General features: G+C 40.4%; 2 protein-coding genes across 3 annotated transcripts; one reads left to right on the top strand and one right to left on the bottom strand.

The window, feature by feature from the left end:
• The first annotated feature begins 1,664 nt into the window (after positions 1 to 1,664).
• tmem178ba (transmembrane protein 178Ba) lies at positions 1,665 to 5,877 on the top strand. The gene is made up of 4 exons (XM_084397470.1): positions 1,665 to 2,298; positions 3,013 to 3,129; positions 4,872 to 5,009; positions 5,091 to 5,877. Exons 1-4 carry the CDS (start codon positions 1,917 to 1,919, stop codon positions 5,345 to 5,347), a joined length of 894 nt encoding a protein of 297 aa, XP_084253596.1. The 5' UTR covers positions 1,665 to 1,916; the 3' UTR covers positions 5,348 to 5,877.
• On the bottom strand, positions 5,760 to 15,960 carry cnot4a (CCR4-NOT transcription complex, subunit 4a). 2 transcript variants are annotated; one of them, XM_084397456.1, is made up of 13 exons: positions 15,689 to 15,960; positions 14,189 to 14,411; positions 12,806 to 13,003; positions 11,735 to 11,821; positions 11,249 to 11,350; positions 10,956 to 11,081; positions 10,729 to 10,850; positions 9,545 to 9,754; positions 9,367 to 9,424; positions 9,025 to 9,280; positions 8,496 to 8,927; positions 7,367 to 7,600; positions 5,760 to 7,283 (listed from the first exon to the last, which is right to left on the bottom strand). In XM_084397456.1, the coding sequence occupies exons 2-13, from the start codon at positions 14,360 to 14,362 to the stop codon at positions 6,964 to 6,966; spliced, it is 2,319 nt and encodes a 772-aa protein (XP_084253582.1). In that variant the 5' UTR covers positions 14,363 to 14,411; positions 15,689 to 15,960; the 3' UTR covers positions 5,760 to 6,963. The 2 variants fall into 2 exon arrangements, with proteins under 2 accessions (XP_084253582.1, XP_084253583.1); XM_084397457.1 differs by having other exon boundaries at positions 14,189 to 14,363; positions 15,689 to 15,920.
• Positions 15,961 to 15,966: the final 6 nt, after the last annotated feature.

A 15,966-nucleotide genomic window follows, 5' to 3' on the forward strand; every position in this document is an offset into this window, starting at 1 on the left:
ATCATAATATGACTATGACAGGTTTAAAAGGTGATGTTGGCAGTAAGATCATGATCTTTACTGGGGACACAAGGTACAGAATCCCAGGAATGACTAAAAAAAATTGCCCATGTTGCTGGACTTTCTGACTTTGCAGAAAGTAGTTGTATATTAATATTGCTTTAAAGTACAAACAATAAAACTGCTAATATTAATTGTGAACATTGTTTTAAAGAAAATTTAAGTCTCATGCTGTTATTTGGCACATTTTGAAACCTCTGTATCCCTTGAGATGTTGCCAGTTTATGGTAAGAAGTATTCAACTTGAGATGTTCTTTTAGAGTAGAACAGAGGTGTGAAACCCCGCTCCTGAGGACTAACCTTCAGAGTTTCTCCAACCCTGATCAAACACCAATACCTGATAAAAGTCTTCAGATTTACACCTTTTCATTTTTGCAAAGCAAATGCTACAATAATGAGAGCCTGGACACTTAGGCCTGGTTTCACAGACGGGGTTTAGATTAAGCCAGGATTAGGCCTTAGCTCAATTAGGGCTTTGAAGTAGTTTTTATAAACTTGCCTTAGAAAAACAACACTACTGGTTTGCATCTTGAGACCGAACAATGGTTTTGACATTTTAAGATATGTTAGTGCAAGTTTCTTTCAGTTAAAACTGCTCAAACATGCATTTTAGTCTGGGATAATCTTAAACCTTGTCTGTGAAACCAGAGGATAGACATGTTATACATGGGGAAAAAATGTGAAATGCTGCATCACAAAACCAAAATATGAATGACTTTTTTTATACCTTAATAGGCCAATGTATACTGGGAGATACAACTCATAAAATCAAATTCATTTATATGATTTATATTTGTATCATTTATATTCATTGAATATGTTTTACTTGAGTGTCAGGAAATGCTTTTTTTGCTGATCATTTTTCCACTCTTCTCTGTTTAAGGATATATGCACATATTTATATAGACCTATAACCACCCAACTCTCTGATCCTCATGGAGGCCATTGTGTAAATCGCCCCTGTTCTTCGATACTACTGTGCATCCATTACCAATAAACATTAATTTTAAATGACTACGAGTCATTAATCCTTTTATATCTTATTTTGTTCAGAACTTTAATCTGCTGTTCCTCGAGTGATAGCATGCTTAACATGAGAAAGCAATAAAGGCCAAGTGAATGGTAAGCTTTAGTGTCTCACGTGTGTGTGGGTTTATTTATTTATTTATTTTCTATATTTAAGGGGTGAAATACACTAGCAGAATATGAAGTGTGGTAAATCAAACCAACTGCTCAATTTTAAGTTGGTGAAATAATCGAGATTATTTATATTCTTTTGTATTTGCAGTGATTTATCTGAACGAATCCATTTTTAAAATCTTTTTCAGTTTTTAAATTCCTTTTCAGTCATAACTTTTAAATAATTTTTTTGTTCCTTTATTTTTTAATTCCTTTTCAGTCGTTATTTTTTTATAATTTCCAGTTCCTTTCTTTTTAAATTCCTTTTCAGGCGTATTTTTTTTTTAGAATATCCAGTTCTTTTATTTTTAAATGCCTTTTCAGTCGTCATTTTTTAATAATTTGCAGTTCCTTTATTTTTTCATTTCTTTTTCAGTCATGATTTTTGCATGATTCTCAGTTCCCCTCTGTGTGATTGTGTCCCTGCCTGCAGCAGCAGCTCAGAGAGGAAGAGCTCCTCAAATACAGTCCACGAGCAGGCTAGAGGAAATTACAGACGGAACGGGATTTTTTTTTGTAATAGTCGACGTATCTCATTCATTTCAAAGGGCATGTTTACAGCAAGCACGCCATTTCGCTTTTTTAACACGCAAAGAGATGCTGAAGCAGGATTGAGTCGCTGCGTCGGTGAAAGGAGCTGTCCACCATGAGGTGCTGATCGGCGGCCTGGCAGAACGATGGCGACGGGGAAGTGGCTTCTGTACATGGGTCTCTGTCTGTCTCTCGTCGCCTTGTGTTTCTTGACGATCGCAATCTCATCGGATCACTGGTACGAAACAGACGCGAGGAGATACAAGGAACGTTGCCGCACTTTCTCGAACCGCAGGAGCGATCCGGGTTTCATATACATCCCCAACCACAGCCTTCCACTGCGAGCCAGCCGAGCGAACCTGGACCGATGGGAAAACCGACTGCTGCTGACTAGAAACCGGCGTCAGCTGTTCGCGATGAGCGCGGCGGATGAGTGCAGCAGACGCTACAATTCAACCAACATGGGGCTGTGGAGCAAATGCTACAGGGTGGGATTTGACCCAGACATCGAAGAGCACATTCAGAAAGGTAAAAACATCCAACTGAGTCTTATAGGAATGTGTTGGCTGTGTTGATGCAAAGCAAATGCTACAATAATGAGAGCCTGGGAAATGCCATTTCAAGCTAGAAGACATGTCTACTAGCTTGAAATGGCATTTTCCAGGCTCACATTATTGAAGCATCTGCTTTGCAATGTACTATGCATAAGAGTAAAATGCCAATTCATTATAATCAGTTGCACAGGGCACTGTTGGATATTTTCCTCAATATTAAACATAATGAGCACCTCTGAACATGAATTGTAGTTATACATTCTGTTCTCTATATGAATTGTAGTGGCTTAGATCAGTGGTCCGCAATCTTGGTTCTGGAGTACCTGAGCAATACACATTTTGAATGTGTACCTACCTCATTCAATACACTTGATATATTTCATCAACTCATTAGCAGAGGCTCCAATAATTGAACATGGTCTGCTAGGGTACTCTGGGACCTGGATTGAGAACTACTTATTTAATTGCTACTTACGAGCAATACTCACTTGACCATTTGTGTAGTTTACACATCTAAATGTGACACTTGCCCATATGCACAAGCAGGCTCAGCTCAACAGAGGACCTGGTCCACCTAACCATGAGTTTGACAACCACTAACAACTGTCTGGACCTACTTTATATCTTGGAACTTGGGATCATACTGGGATCGGATGTAATGCTGATTCTGATTTTCTTGTTTTTCCAGGAACTATCGAGCGTTGCTCCTTTATAAGGTACTTTTACTCCTCCCCTGCAGTGACTCGAAAGGATCTTTCCTACAACATCACCAAGACTATCCAGCAAGATGATTGGCATGCCCTGCGTGAGTGGGACTTGCTCTTTTCGATCTGCATCAGTGTTATCCCGGGCCCTCCCTATGGTCCTCCATGTAGTGTTACTAGTATACTAGTCTACCATGCGATTAGGAATCATTGTGTCTAGTATCTGTAAAACCGCATTCTTCCATCTTAAAAATATATCTAAATTACGTCATATGCTCTCAATGACAAATGCAGAACAATTAGTTAATGCATTCATGACATCAAGGCTAGATTATTATAATGCTATTATGGGTGGTTGCCCTGCACGCTTAATAAATAAACTCCAGCTGGTCCAAAACGCAGCAGCTCGAGTTCTTACCAGAACCAGGAAGTATAACCATATTAGCCCGGTTCTGTCAACACTGCATTGGCTCCCTATTAAACATCGTATACATTTTTGAAATATTGCTAATTACTTACAAAGCACTAAATGGTTTAGCTCCGCAGTACTTGAGCGAGCTCTTAACGCATTATAGTCCTTCACGTCTATTGCGATCTCAAAATTCCGGCCAGTTGATAATACCTAGAATAACAAAATCGACTGCTGGCGGTAGAACCTTTTCCTATCTAGCACCAAAAATTTGGAACAGTCTTCCTAACATTCTCCGGGAAGCAGACACACTCTGTCAGTTTAAATCTAAACTAAAAACACATCTCTTTGACCTAGCATACACATAACACATTATCAATTTCTATAATTCAATGTATGGCTGCATAGATTAGGTCAGCCGGAACCGGGAACACTTCCAATAAATCCGACTTACTCGTTACATCATAAGAAGAATGACGTCTACGCTAATATTAGTTTATCCCGAGGTTTACCGCAGTCCGCCGCAGTCCACAGTTTCGCGTTTTTGAAGTTTACGCAGAGATGATAACTTTTTGCAAAAAATTTCAGCGCTTGCACCTTGGAACCTATTTCAAGGTTTGCGTTCTCGAGCCACCAGGCACTGTTGTTGTGCGAATGAGCAGGCCGGAGCGCATTAAGGGTTTTCTGTTAGAACGGTGTCGTGTAAACGGCTCCTAAGTTAATAACTAATGATCTTTGAAACAGAAGTGAATCAATCAAAACTAAGTTTAGCTGGACAATAACTTTATTCTAGAGCTGCTGTAAAGCCAAAACAATCTCTGTTACTCTAATTTCCTATTATCACTGTAAAGCTGCTTTGAAACAATCTATATTGTTGAAAGCGCTATATAAATGAAGGTGACTTGACTTGACTTGACTATACTTACTGGGCCCTGGATAAAGGTGCAGTCACATTAGGGACATTTCAGCGAAATCCAAAGATCCATTGTCAGTAGCACAGAGATGTATGAGGCACAGAAATCACTTTCAAACCAAGCAGCTTTCTGTTGGTCAGCACGTCAAATTCTCATAATCGACTTAAACATGAGGAAATCTGCCTGATTGCAAAGAGTCTGATTGGAATGAATTGGATTTCGCCCTCAAAATTTGGCTAAACAACAGTAAACGTGACTGCACCTTAAAGCTTGCCTACTCATAACATATTAAAAGGCCCTTCAAATGAGTGTGTTTGATATAGCAGTAGTTTCAAGCAAGGGTTCCTGCAATTGCCACCTTCCTGTCAAGTTCAGATGGAACAAACTAATCAATGCCTTCAGAATTACTAGACATTCCTGCCAGGTGTGCTGGAACAGGTTGGAGCTAAACTCTACAAGATAGTAGTAATCCACGAGCAGGATTGGGCACCCCCCAGTAACTTGCTGTGTTCCCCTCCAGATTTGCGTCGGATGACAGCTGGGTTCATGGGCATGGCTCTATCCATCATTCTCTTTGGCTGGACCATTGGCGTTTTGGGCTGTTGCTGGCAGCAAGGCCTCATGCATTACGTTGCTGGTCTACTCTTCCTAATGGGAGGTATGTTAATTCACTGAATTGCTCCTTAATGTGTTTTAGGGTTCTCCCCTATTTTTGATTAGTAATTATGTCCCACCACAGGTACCTTCTGCATCATCTCTCTGTGCACCTGTGTGGCCGGCATCAACTTCGAACTGTCTCGCTACCCACGTTATCTGTTCAGCCTCCCGGATGATATAAGCCATGGTTACGGGTGGTCCATGTTCAGTGCCTGGGGAGGGCTGGGACTGACCCTCATAGCCGGGTTCTTCTGCACCCTGGCACCATCGATTCAGCCTCCTCCACCATCCCGTACCTCCTGTCCTAAGTCTCGCATGGAGAACGGAACGGTGTGCTAAAGCTTCACATGTTGTGACACTTGATACATCAACACAAACTTGTTCATAGACTTTGTTATGGGTATTAAAATCACGGAGGCTGTTGAAAGACGTTTTGTCCTGGAAGGTGACAAGCCATGGCTGTTGGGACTATACAAAGAGGACCTGTGAAAGCACATTTGTACAGTTGTATAAAAGCTTTCATCATGACATGAGTTCAGCATGTCCTTGGTGTTTGTCCTTGTGTTCAGTAGATCGTGTTTGAATTTCGAAACAAATTCACCGTTTCAAAAATGTATGATTTACCATGGATTTCATTATGTGCTATAAATGTTTTCAATGTCAATAATTTCATCATTGGACAATAAAATGCCTCATGTAAGAAAACAATTCTACTGTTTCTACATCAGAAAAAAAGAGAATCAAACAGAGGCACTGAATACTCAATTTTATTTAAGATTTCATTGTTCCAGACCAGCAGAAAAGGGGGTCAATTCTTCTCTTTTAGCGCTTTATTTTGCATTAAATGATTTCAGCAGCATGTTAAACCCAAATGTCGGACTACATTGATTTTTTTCCTGAAAGAATGAGTGATTGTGTTTGATAAATACTGTTTAGTATGGCCACACTGATGAGAAAGAAAAGAGCAGAACTCATTTGAAGGCATTGGAATGGGGGCATGTTAGTGTGTGCCTGTCTTTTTGCCTTCAAAACTCGCATTATCTGCAATCATGCCTTGACGTGTCTCCCTTTTATTACCATCACCATCCTTCCCAAGGTTCCAGACTCGATTCCTGATTCATACCTTGTATGAATGGCTTATTCTATAGGCAAGCCAAAAAACACTTCCACAGAGGTCTTGCTCACCTTTCTTCATGGGAATGAAGTTACTGCAGACATCCTGTAGCAGCATGTCAGGTCTCATCACCATCCTTGCCCTAAGACGCTTTAGACAAACCCCCTGAACACAAAATGGGTTCCTCCCTAAGATAAAGAAGGTTCCACTCTGTCATTAATGAAGTCCCTTCCAAAGAGGACCAGGGTCTTGACTCTACAAATGCCCTCAAACATCTTACCCGTGGCTCCGTAAACATTAAGCGTGTAAGAAGCAGAGAGCATTACATAGACTTATCTTAAAATAATCCACTTCCGTTTCCTTTGAGTGGTGGTGAGACCTAACATGCGGGAAGTGTAAAGATTCACAGTATTAAATTTCAGTCTGTACCTTGGGTGAAGGAGTGAGGCCAATCAGACATGTTATTCACTTAAGCACATTCCGTTTAGCCATTATTAGTCACATGTACACATCAGTGCTCATGGTGTTCTCTGCACATTTCAATGTCAGACTCTCCCCCCCCCCCTCCCCTCAGAATCATATGTGAAGGTGAGTGTATATGTGTTAGGACCCTCAGTGTCTGCCAGGCACCTTCATTCAAATCATTACCCTGCACTGATGGTGCTCATAATACAGAGACGCATGTGTGCCTTCCAAAAAAAGTGACAGCAGACAAACAAATCCTGATGGGAAAGGGATGGAGAGGGAAAGGGTAGAAAGACGAGAGCTTATGTTACGTTATTAATGGAAGGGGTATATTTGCAGTTTCATGTTTGTAATGCAGTTAAATCAAGGGTTGTCTTTAGTGACGGTCGATACCGGCACTCTGTAGGATGTCTGTGGCCGTCTGTGCTGGGGGTCTGAAGGCTGTCTGAAAGCCTGGAGGGGGGGAGTGGAACTGACTTGGGGTGAGTGTGGGCGGGGGGAGGTAGGGGGCCCAGGCGGCTCTGTGTAAGGAGAGGTGGGCCGCCGCGTCCAGGAGGCCAGTGTGAGGGGGCTGGGGGAGTGCGCTGGAGCTGGGCGGTCCGTCCATCTCTGTGAGCGCCTGCAGTGACTTGAGCCAGTGTGGCGGATTGTCATCCTGGAGACAGTCCAAACTGTTGCCTGTGGATGCTGGGATACCTGGTGTTTGAAAATGGACACGATTTAGCACTATTACCAGCGAAGCTTTTATCCGTAACTAGTTTATAAAACACAAACCGCACCTGTGATGATGGCGGGGTCCATCCAACTGGCCGCACTGTCCCAGCTGAGGCTGTGCGAGACTCCAGCTGGGCCTACCGGCACCCCGATGTGATTCACGCTGGAAGTAGAGGAGGAGGATGAGGAAGAGGTAGAGTTCGGGAGGCCACCAAAGTTGATGTTGATATTTGGTAGGAGTGCTCGCAGTCCGTCCTGCCACTCTTTCACATTTATGCTTTCTGTAGAGCCATTGTTTTCTGAAAGAGAAGAAACATTTTAACCTTTTGTGTCCTTACACCTTGTCTACACCGAATATGTCAGAGCAAATGTTCTGGAACCATCTGTACTAGCAAAAGAACATCAGGAATAGAACGGGGCATCAATTTACTGTTGGCGTCACGTCACTGAATATAATCATTTCTTTTTATATTTTCAGTTGAAATATATTTAACTTAGTTTCCAAGGCACCATTTCTAATTTTCATTTAAGTTTTTTCATTTAATATTCATATTTATTTCTGCCTTATTTAAAACAAATAAAAAAGTTAACAACAGGCAATCTGACCAATCATAATCCGCCAAATCCGCCATTTTGTCCGACAAAGGCAGTCAGGAGAGTTAGTAGATCAACGTCGGTGCATTCCTTCTGATGTTCATTCATGTTTATTTGATGCAATAAATGAACTAGAAGGAAGAGATGATCGGCTCATGCGCAGCTTTAACGAGGTTCTATAGAGCGATCTGTCACGACACATTAAAGAGAACTGTATTTATCGTTTAAATTTCTTTTAAAAAATGACCAAATTTGAAAGTTTGACTTTGTTTCATATCACATCTGTCAGCGCGTTGTCAGTGTCCTCTCTGCTTCGCGATGTATTTTTCATCACGTGAGAACATGATATGTGCTGTAAGAGCGGCATGGCTTGTCGGACATAGCAACAGTAACTAAAGGGGGCGGGTCTTTGCGAATGGTCAATTTAAAGGCAACTCGGTGCAAAATACAACAACAAACAAACTGGGAATGAGTTCAACAACTTGTTTCTATTTGGATCAGTGGGCTACATCTGTAGTACTCTGCTTAGACAAGGTGTTTTAATACACACACAGGTGATTCATAAAAACTGGAGTGCACAAGACAGATGCATTCCCAAACCTGATATAGGAATCCCCCCAAGGCCGGTGCTGTGGTGCTGGGCCGGCATGCTCAGGTCTAAGAAATGGCTGTGCGCAGCTGCTGCGGTGGCCGTGTGGTTCAAGTGTGTGAGGTTATTGCGGGTAGGGAGGCCCATCCAGGGGTGGCGTGCGGCCATGTGTTGGGGAAGGCTGAAGGAGTTATAGAGGCCTCTGTGCTGGAGGTGAGGAAGGCGCTGTTGGCCGTTGGGGAGACTGGTTTGATGGGAGGGGTTGGGAGAGAGGGGGGAATGCTCCTGGACTGACAGCTCTTTCTCTATGAGGTCGGCCAGAGCCTTCCGTGTGACGTCGAATGGGTCGAAGCCCAGGTCATCGTCCTGCTGCTGCTGCTTGGCTGAAGAGCCAAAACCGAAGGCCGCCTGCCAATCAGTGGAGGACGACACGGGGATAGTGTCTGCAACGAGGAAGAGAGATTGACGGGTTTACCCGATTAGCTCCGCTTACACTGAAATCTTATTGTTCCAAAATCCTACTACATCGCATGCGCCTACCTGAGGTGAAAAGGCTCTGTGGTTCTGGAGTCATGGGCCAGTCGGAGGCTCCCTGTGGTGAACTGGAGAAGGGGGGCAGGCTGCTGGGGATGGGGTTGGGATGTCTGAAATTGCTGTTGTCTGAGAAAAGAGACTGAGACTCCGCTGCCGCCCCTTCGAAGGGTGAGCGCGCTGCGAGTTCGGCCACGCTGATGGGCACAACGAGGCTGGGTTTAGTAAGGCCAGGTGGAGGAGATGGGGACTCGCTACTGGATGTCTGCCAAAACCAAATACAGAAAGATGGATCAAAAAAACTAAAAAACATGATAACTATTATCAATAATTCACTTTTTTTGCACTTACCTGTGATATATTTTCCCCGTTTCCTATACTTATGGGTTCTGATGGTTTCTCAATTGGACTGAAATGAAAACACATTGTAATAAGCACGCATAAAATAAAAAAAATGCCGTCACTTGATATGAGTCAGTAGATGTTGTTATTTATCAACACTATTGGCTAGGCTTCTGCAGTACAGTACCTGGTAGGCTCTAAGGCTGATGGGAAGGGTGGGAGGCCCATGTTCTGCTCTGTTCCCTGATCAGGGTCTGGTTCGTCTGGAGTCATGTGGTCTGAGTCTGTTAGACAGTCTAAAAGAGGAGGGGACTTGCGATGCTCTGTGGTTAAACCGTTAACCATTTTCCCATAGCTCTGTAATGAGGGCCACCCTTCTTTATTGGTGCTATTTGGTCTGGGAATAAAACAATGCTAAGTTAGAAATGGGAACCACACTTCTAAAAGAAAAGAGAAACTTAGTAACATTTTACAATAAGGTTCATTAGTTAACATTAGTTAATGTATTAGCTAACATGAACTAACAACGAGCAATACATTTTTCACAGTATTTATTAATCTTTGTTAATGTTAGTTAATAAAAATACAGCTGTTCGTTGTTTGCGCATGTTAGTTCACAACATTTGATTTCCAATGTATTAGTAAATGTTGAAATTAATATTAACTAAAATTAATAAATGCTGTGGAGGTATTGTTCATTCTTAGTTCACGTTAGCTAAGGTAGTTAACTAATGTTAACTAAGGAACTTTATTGTAAAGTGTTACCAGAAACTTATATAATAGCTGAATTATCTACACTACCATTCAAAAGTTTGGGGTCAGTAAGACATTTTTCTTTTTAAAATTAATACTTTTTGTCAGCAAAATCACATTAAACAGATCAAAAGTGACAGTGAGGACATTAATAATGTTACAAAAAAATATTTGTACATAAAAGCTGTTATTTAGACATTTCTATTCATCAAAAAATACCGCAAAAATGTATCACAGGTTCCACAAACTATTAAGCAGCACAACTGTTTTCAACATTGATAATAATAAGAAATGTTTCTTGAGCAGCAAATCAGCATATTAGAATGATCTCTGAAGGATCATGCAACACTGCATAATGTAATAATACTATTACCTAAAATAATTTAATATTTCATACCAACCCCAAACCTATGAACGGTAGTGAATTTTTTTCTTTTTATATATTTTAATGTAATGAATTATCATACAATTATTTAATTATAATTATTTAACTATCATATAATTAATTATTGTATATATATATATATTGCAAAAATAAGGCAAATTTTCACTAATAATCTGGATATGGTTATCATACTCGGTGTGTGCACCAATGAAATTGAAGATTAAAAGCAGCACCTCTGAGTGGAGTTGGGTTTGCTCTTCGACTTCTCCCCACATGTTGAGGTTTGTAAAAAGTTAGGGTTCGCTTTGTAAAGGTCTTGGAGTAATTTTTGTTCATACTCTTGATGTTTCCCAGCCTAAAAGCAAAATGTACACACACAGAGAGAGCAAAATCATTTTCAAAATGTAATTTAATTTATGTATTGACTTGTCTGAACTGATTGATCTGCATAATCGCTCACCTGCATTTCTTCTTTTGTAAAACTAGCCGCTTCATCCCCCAGTTCATGTAAATACATGCAGTCTGGTTTGGGACACTGCATGCTTTTAAGAAAATAACTGCAGTACTTTGTTGTACCTAAAGAAGCCTGGAGACAAAACAGCAACACACAGAACTACTTTAATAACGAAGAATAAATGTATATAGAGAATAATGAGAATAAATAACACTAAACTTTAAGCGTCATGACACTTCTAAGGGACGTTCTGAATCATATTTGTTAAAAGGACTGTGCTGTGATGGTTTAACACTTACCTTGAGTGTTCTACCATCCACTATGACATTGTTCACACACTGTATTGCTCTAAGGGCGTCCTCTGAACGAATGTAAGTTACATAGGCACTGGCACTAGGACCCTGTGGAGTGAAGGGTCAAAATATAAGTGCGTTTTCTTTATTCTACTGTTTTGCTGTAGCCTTAAAGGGATGGTTCACGCAACAAAGAAAATTCTGTCATCATTTACCCGCCCTCATGCCTCATTTTGTTTATCTTATTTAGATATAGTCCATTCTTCTGTTGAAGCCATTGACTTCCATTGTATGGGGAAAACAAAATACAATGGAAGTCAATGGCTACCGTTACCCATATTCTTCAATCTTGCGTGTTCAGCAGAAGAAAGAAATTCATACAGGTTTGGAACAACATGAGGGTGAATAAATGATGACAGAATTATTTTTGGTAGAACACTATAAGCCAGAGACTTTTTCCCACACACGAGAAGCACATGAAGTTTTTCCTACCTGTGAACCTGCATATGATGTGCTGTTATTGATGACCACTTTATGAATTTTGCCGAACTTCCCGAAATATTCTGGGCGCTTTAGAACCTACGAAATGATCAAAGTGACAGTGATTCCTTCAAGCGAATTATTGCATGAACGACAAAACCGACACTACGCTGAATTATGCCCACTTATTATATATATATCACACAATCAAACTGTGAAATGACTCTAAGGGAGGAAATTTCATTTTGTTCAGCAAAATGTAAACGGCTCCCTGATGAAAACGCTCTATTTTTGTGCCATTCTCATTTACCTCCCACAGGAAGTGATACATTTCTCACTGATATGATATGGGCACAGGGTGATCTGCCCTTCTTCGCATGATCAGTGATTTAGATACATGTACATTATACCGTAAATTACTACTTGTATTGTAGTACTTTTAGATTGTACACTACTGTTCAAAGGTTTGGGGTCAGTGAGATTTTTCTTTCAATGATTCCAGGAAAAAAAGAAAAGAAAAGTGTATCACGGTTTCCACAAAAATATTAAGCAGCACAACGGTGTTCAACATTGATAAAAAAAAAAAAAAAAAATTAGCACATTAGAATGATTTCTGAAGGATCATGTGACATGGAAGACTGGATGCTGAAAATGCAGCTTTGTCATCACAGGAATAAATTAAATTTTTATGAAAAAAAAAACAAAGAGTTATTTTAATTTGTATTAACATTTCAGAATATTACTGCTTTTACTGTATTTTGTATTAAATAAATGCAGCTTTGGTGAGCAGAATAGACTCCTTAATAAAAAAATAAAAATAAAAATAAATAAAAAACTGACCCAAACTTTTGGACTAATTTTGAGTTAATTTCATTGAGGTAGCAGCTAGTTATTCATTATCAAGTAATTTGTTAAAGTCTATTCAAACAAATGCAAATAAATAGAATAAACAACAAAGTTAGAATTAATTATTTAAAACGTGCATAATTCAATAGATCCACAAAAAGAAAAGACTGAAAACAGTCACTATATAATAAAAAGCACCAAAAAAAGACATCGACATTGTCTAATCCGATGAATCACCTCTGCGTCCGCGAGTCTTTGAGAAAGTCCCACCACGAACACGAGGTTTCGCTGCACCACGCGGACGCTGGCCAGGTGCTTGCGGTTCTCCGTCACCTTCTGCTTCTTTTCATTCTGCTTCTGCTTCTTCTCGTTCTTTATCCTCTGGATCTCCTCTTGTGACAGTGGCTTGTATACTGCCGGATCCTCCGGGTAAGGCTACAGAAGACACACACAACTCATGATCTCGCTTGAACCCGTATCCTGAGGGCTAGCGTGCTCAAAGAATTCTGCAAATAGGTCAAGTTTTCAAGCTGACACCATTACAGTGAATGAAATGAACCACATCGCGTTTACACTTGGGAAGTGCGGTTTGCCAAAAAAGTGGTACAACATACTTTAGCCACAAATGCATAACCAGGCTTTAGAACATTTAGGCCAGTTAATCAGACAATATCAGACAGGCATTTTTTTTTACAATCAACAATTAAATATAGTCATGGCAACTTCTTGTTCTTGTTTAAATACATATCAACCATCCAGTTCTCTAGATTCTGCTACTAGGTTCAGTGGTTTTGATTTTAAACTGATTTTGTTTCACAAACTAGCTTGTATATTGGGCAACAAGTGGCGAGCCAACACAGTAGCAGAAATAAAACTTTAATGAGACAATACATCAATCATTCTTCCCAAACACGGTTTTGTCTTACCATGATTTACTATGGTAAGCCTGTTATACGTGTTTATATTTTAGACTTGACCGGATGGTTTTTTCGGGAAATTGCATACACGCGTAGAAAAAAAAGTTGGTCCGGCTAGTTGGTCCGTGTGTATGGTGTGGAAGTGACAGGTTAGTTGTCACAGTGAGTGAGAAAGGTTGACATGGAGCAGCTAAATCGCAAACCACCCGTTTTAAAAACAAAGCCGAACAGAGAGTCTGCTGGCAAAAAGAGAACGCGATAGAGCTCGTAATTCAGAGATGCCGAGAACTTAGGGATTTGAAATGTTGTCAAAGCGACACGGAGATGACCTTTTTATTACTCAACAGGTGAGTAAAGTATATTATTGAACAGATAAACTGCCATATGTAGCGCTCTAACAGAGGTCATTGTAAAGCATTATGTGTTGTGAAGGGTCATATCATTATGGGTTGTTGTATTAGTGTTTAATTATTTGCATTTAACTCCGTTTTCTCCTGCTGTTCAGCTGAGAACCACTGTTTTAGATATCGCTATCGGCCATATCGGTATCGACTGCTACTTACAGATTAAGGACAGTTTAGCAAATACAGTGTAATAGTGACCCAATAACCTGCGAACACGCCGACTGAGTGAAGTTGGTATTAGAATGTGTTTCGCAACTAGATATATAACAATACAATAAACAATCATCAGAAGCTCTTACCTTTCTGCAAGCAGGGCAGAGGCCGTTCTCGTCTGTGCGGATGCGGTGCCAGCAGAAACGGCAGATCTGGTAGCCGCAGGTGCAGGGGAAGAAGTTGACATCGTCAATCTCCAGCGGTTCCATGCACAGTGGGCACTCCATGGGGTCTTCCTTCAGCTCTGGACTGCGGGACATCCTATCGCACAGTAAGTTCAGGAGAGTCTCTGGCAGGTCTGCCAATAGGCTGATGCAAAGTCACAGAAAGTAGTTTGGGATGAAGTGAGATTTGATTTAAACACAGCAGCCTGGATGATGACTATACTTTACTCTAGTACATAAATGCTCTTGTTAAAAAAAAAAACACATGCCGTTAGCTCAAAACTAATTTAATAGCCATTACAAATGAATATAGTCAGCTGTCATAGACTCAAAGCAGTTCAAAACATCAAGCTACCACAAAGCACATTAAGCCTTTTCATGTTACTCTCAATACAGTCAGTTAGCCCAGTTGGCTATAAACATGCTGATGTATTGGGATTGCAGAATAGGATCACTGGGTCACATTAGAGATGAATGTTTGGCAGGTATTCAAAGTCCACGCACAGATAATAATAATAAATAAAAAAAACTAGCAAATAAATTAAATTACGTCCACATTTTACCACTGAATACAGAGCCAAAGTTATATTCAGAACAACATACTATAGCTAACGTTAAATGAATTGCAAATCACATTCAGTCTGTCTTTTGTGCAACACTGACATTGTATCACAACAAACGCACTTATAAACGACGCAGTTCATATTTACTCAGAAAAATATAAATTCTAAAAGCGAATTACTATTTATTTTCAGCGAAAACATATATGAAAGATTCCCACTTGTATATCTCACATCATCCCTGATCAAACACTATGTTTAGATTCGCATGTTTAGATAGAGCCCGTTTCTGCTTCAAAATGACAATAATTAAATAAACAACACATTTAATCCTTATTTTAATATCTATGAATCTTTATTAAAACCCCAATTATTGATATCTCACATCATGTATGTCTAGCGGCGCGTCAGTCGCGCTGAAAGCCGGTCAGGTGTCTCCACAGCTGGGACAGACTTCAACTGACGTGCGGCATATAACACAACGCCTAAAACATCGATTTCACTCTCCCTCCAACAATAACACACAAACCTAAAGGCACGCATATTTTGAAATGCTTATACAAGAATAAAATGACTTTCCTCACATACATTTTTTGTCGACAACGAGTGTTTTCTGAACGTTTCTATTTTGCGGCCTACACACAGCTAAAGCCTGCGACTCTCCTACTGATCGGCCCGGCGACTAGAGGAGGAACCGCTGCCTGTGCACCTTTGACTTCACCTTTCACTTAAACTCAATGTTTTATGATTTAACCATGGGGTTCGTCTGCTTCAACACACATATGCAAACCTAATACCGCTGAAGTAATTATATTCGGGTGTATTGATCGCGATTAAAGCAGTTGTTTTGTAGGGTACTCACTTCAACTAGCTGGTCCTGTATTGCAGGGATTCCACTCCAAGGGATATTGGCTCTAGTTTAGGCGGGGGTTTCTGCCTTTCAACTGATCAGATGTGCCTATCTGATAGTTTGGAATGAGCACTATTCCACAGCTCAGATGTTCAATATTGATTAGATGTTTCCTACTCAGTTTGACTTTTTATTTAGGTAGCAGATTCTTTACCACCATCTTACACTGAAATGAGGAGGGAATACAGTAACCAGTCACCTCTCATTGAGTTTGCGCAAGATGCACAATG

The sequence above is a fragment of the Rutilus rutilus genome (assembly GCF_951802725.1).
Source record: "Rutilus rutilus genome assembly, chromosome: 23".
NCBI lineage: Eukaryota > Metazoa > Chordata > Actinopteri > Cypriniformes > Leuciscidae > Rutilus > Rutilus rutilus.

Coding starts and splice junctions, on each gene's coding strand:
- tmem178ba (XM_084397470.1), top strand. CDS start 1,917: ATGGCGACGGGGAAGTGGCTTCTGTACATGGGTCTCTGTCTGTCTCTC. Junction 2,299..3,012: donor CGAAGAGCACATTCAGAAAG/GTAAAAACATCC, acceptor TTGTTTTTCCAG/GAACTATCGAGCGTTGCTCC. Junction 5,010..5,090: donor TCTACTCTTCCTAATGGGAG/GTATGTTAATTC, acceptor GTCCCACCACAG/GTACCTTCTGCATCATCTCT.
- cnot4a (XM_084397456.1), bottom strand. CDS start 14,362: ATGTCCCGCAGTCCAGAGCTGAAGGAAGACCCCATGGAGTGCCCACTG. Junction 9,281..9,366: donor ACGGGGAAAATATATCACAG/GTAAGTGCAAAA, acceptor TGGTTTTGGCAG/ACATCCAGTAGCGAGTCCCC. Junction 8,928..9,024: donor ACAGAGCCTTTTCACCTCAG/GTAGGCGCATGC, acceptor TCCTCGTTGCAG/ACACTATCCCCGTGTCGTCC.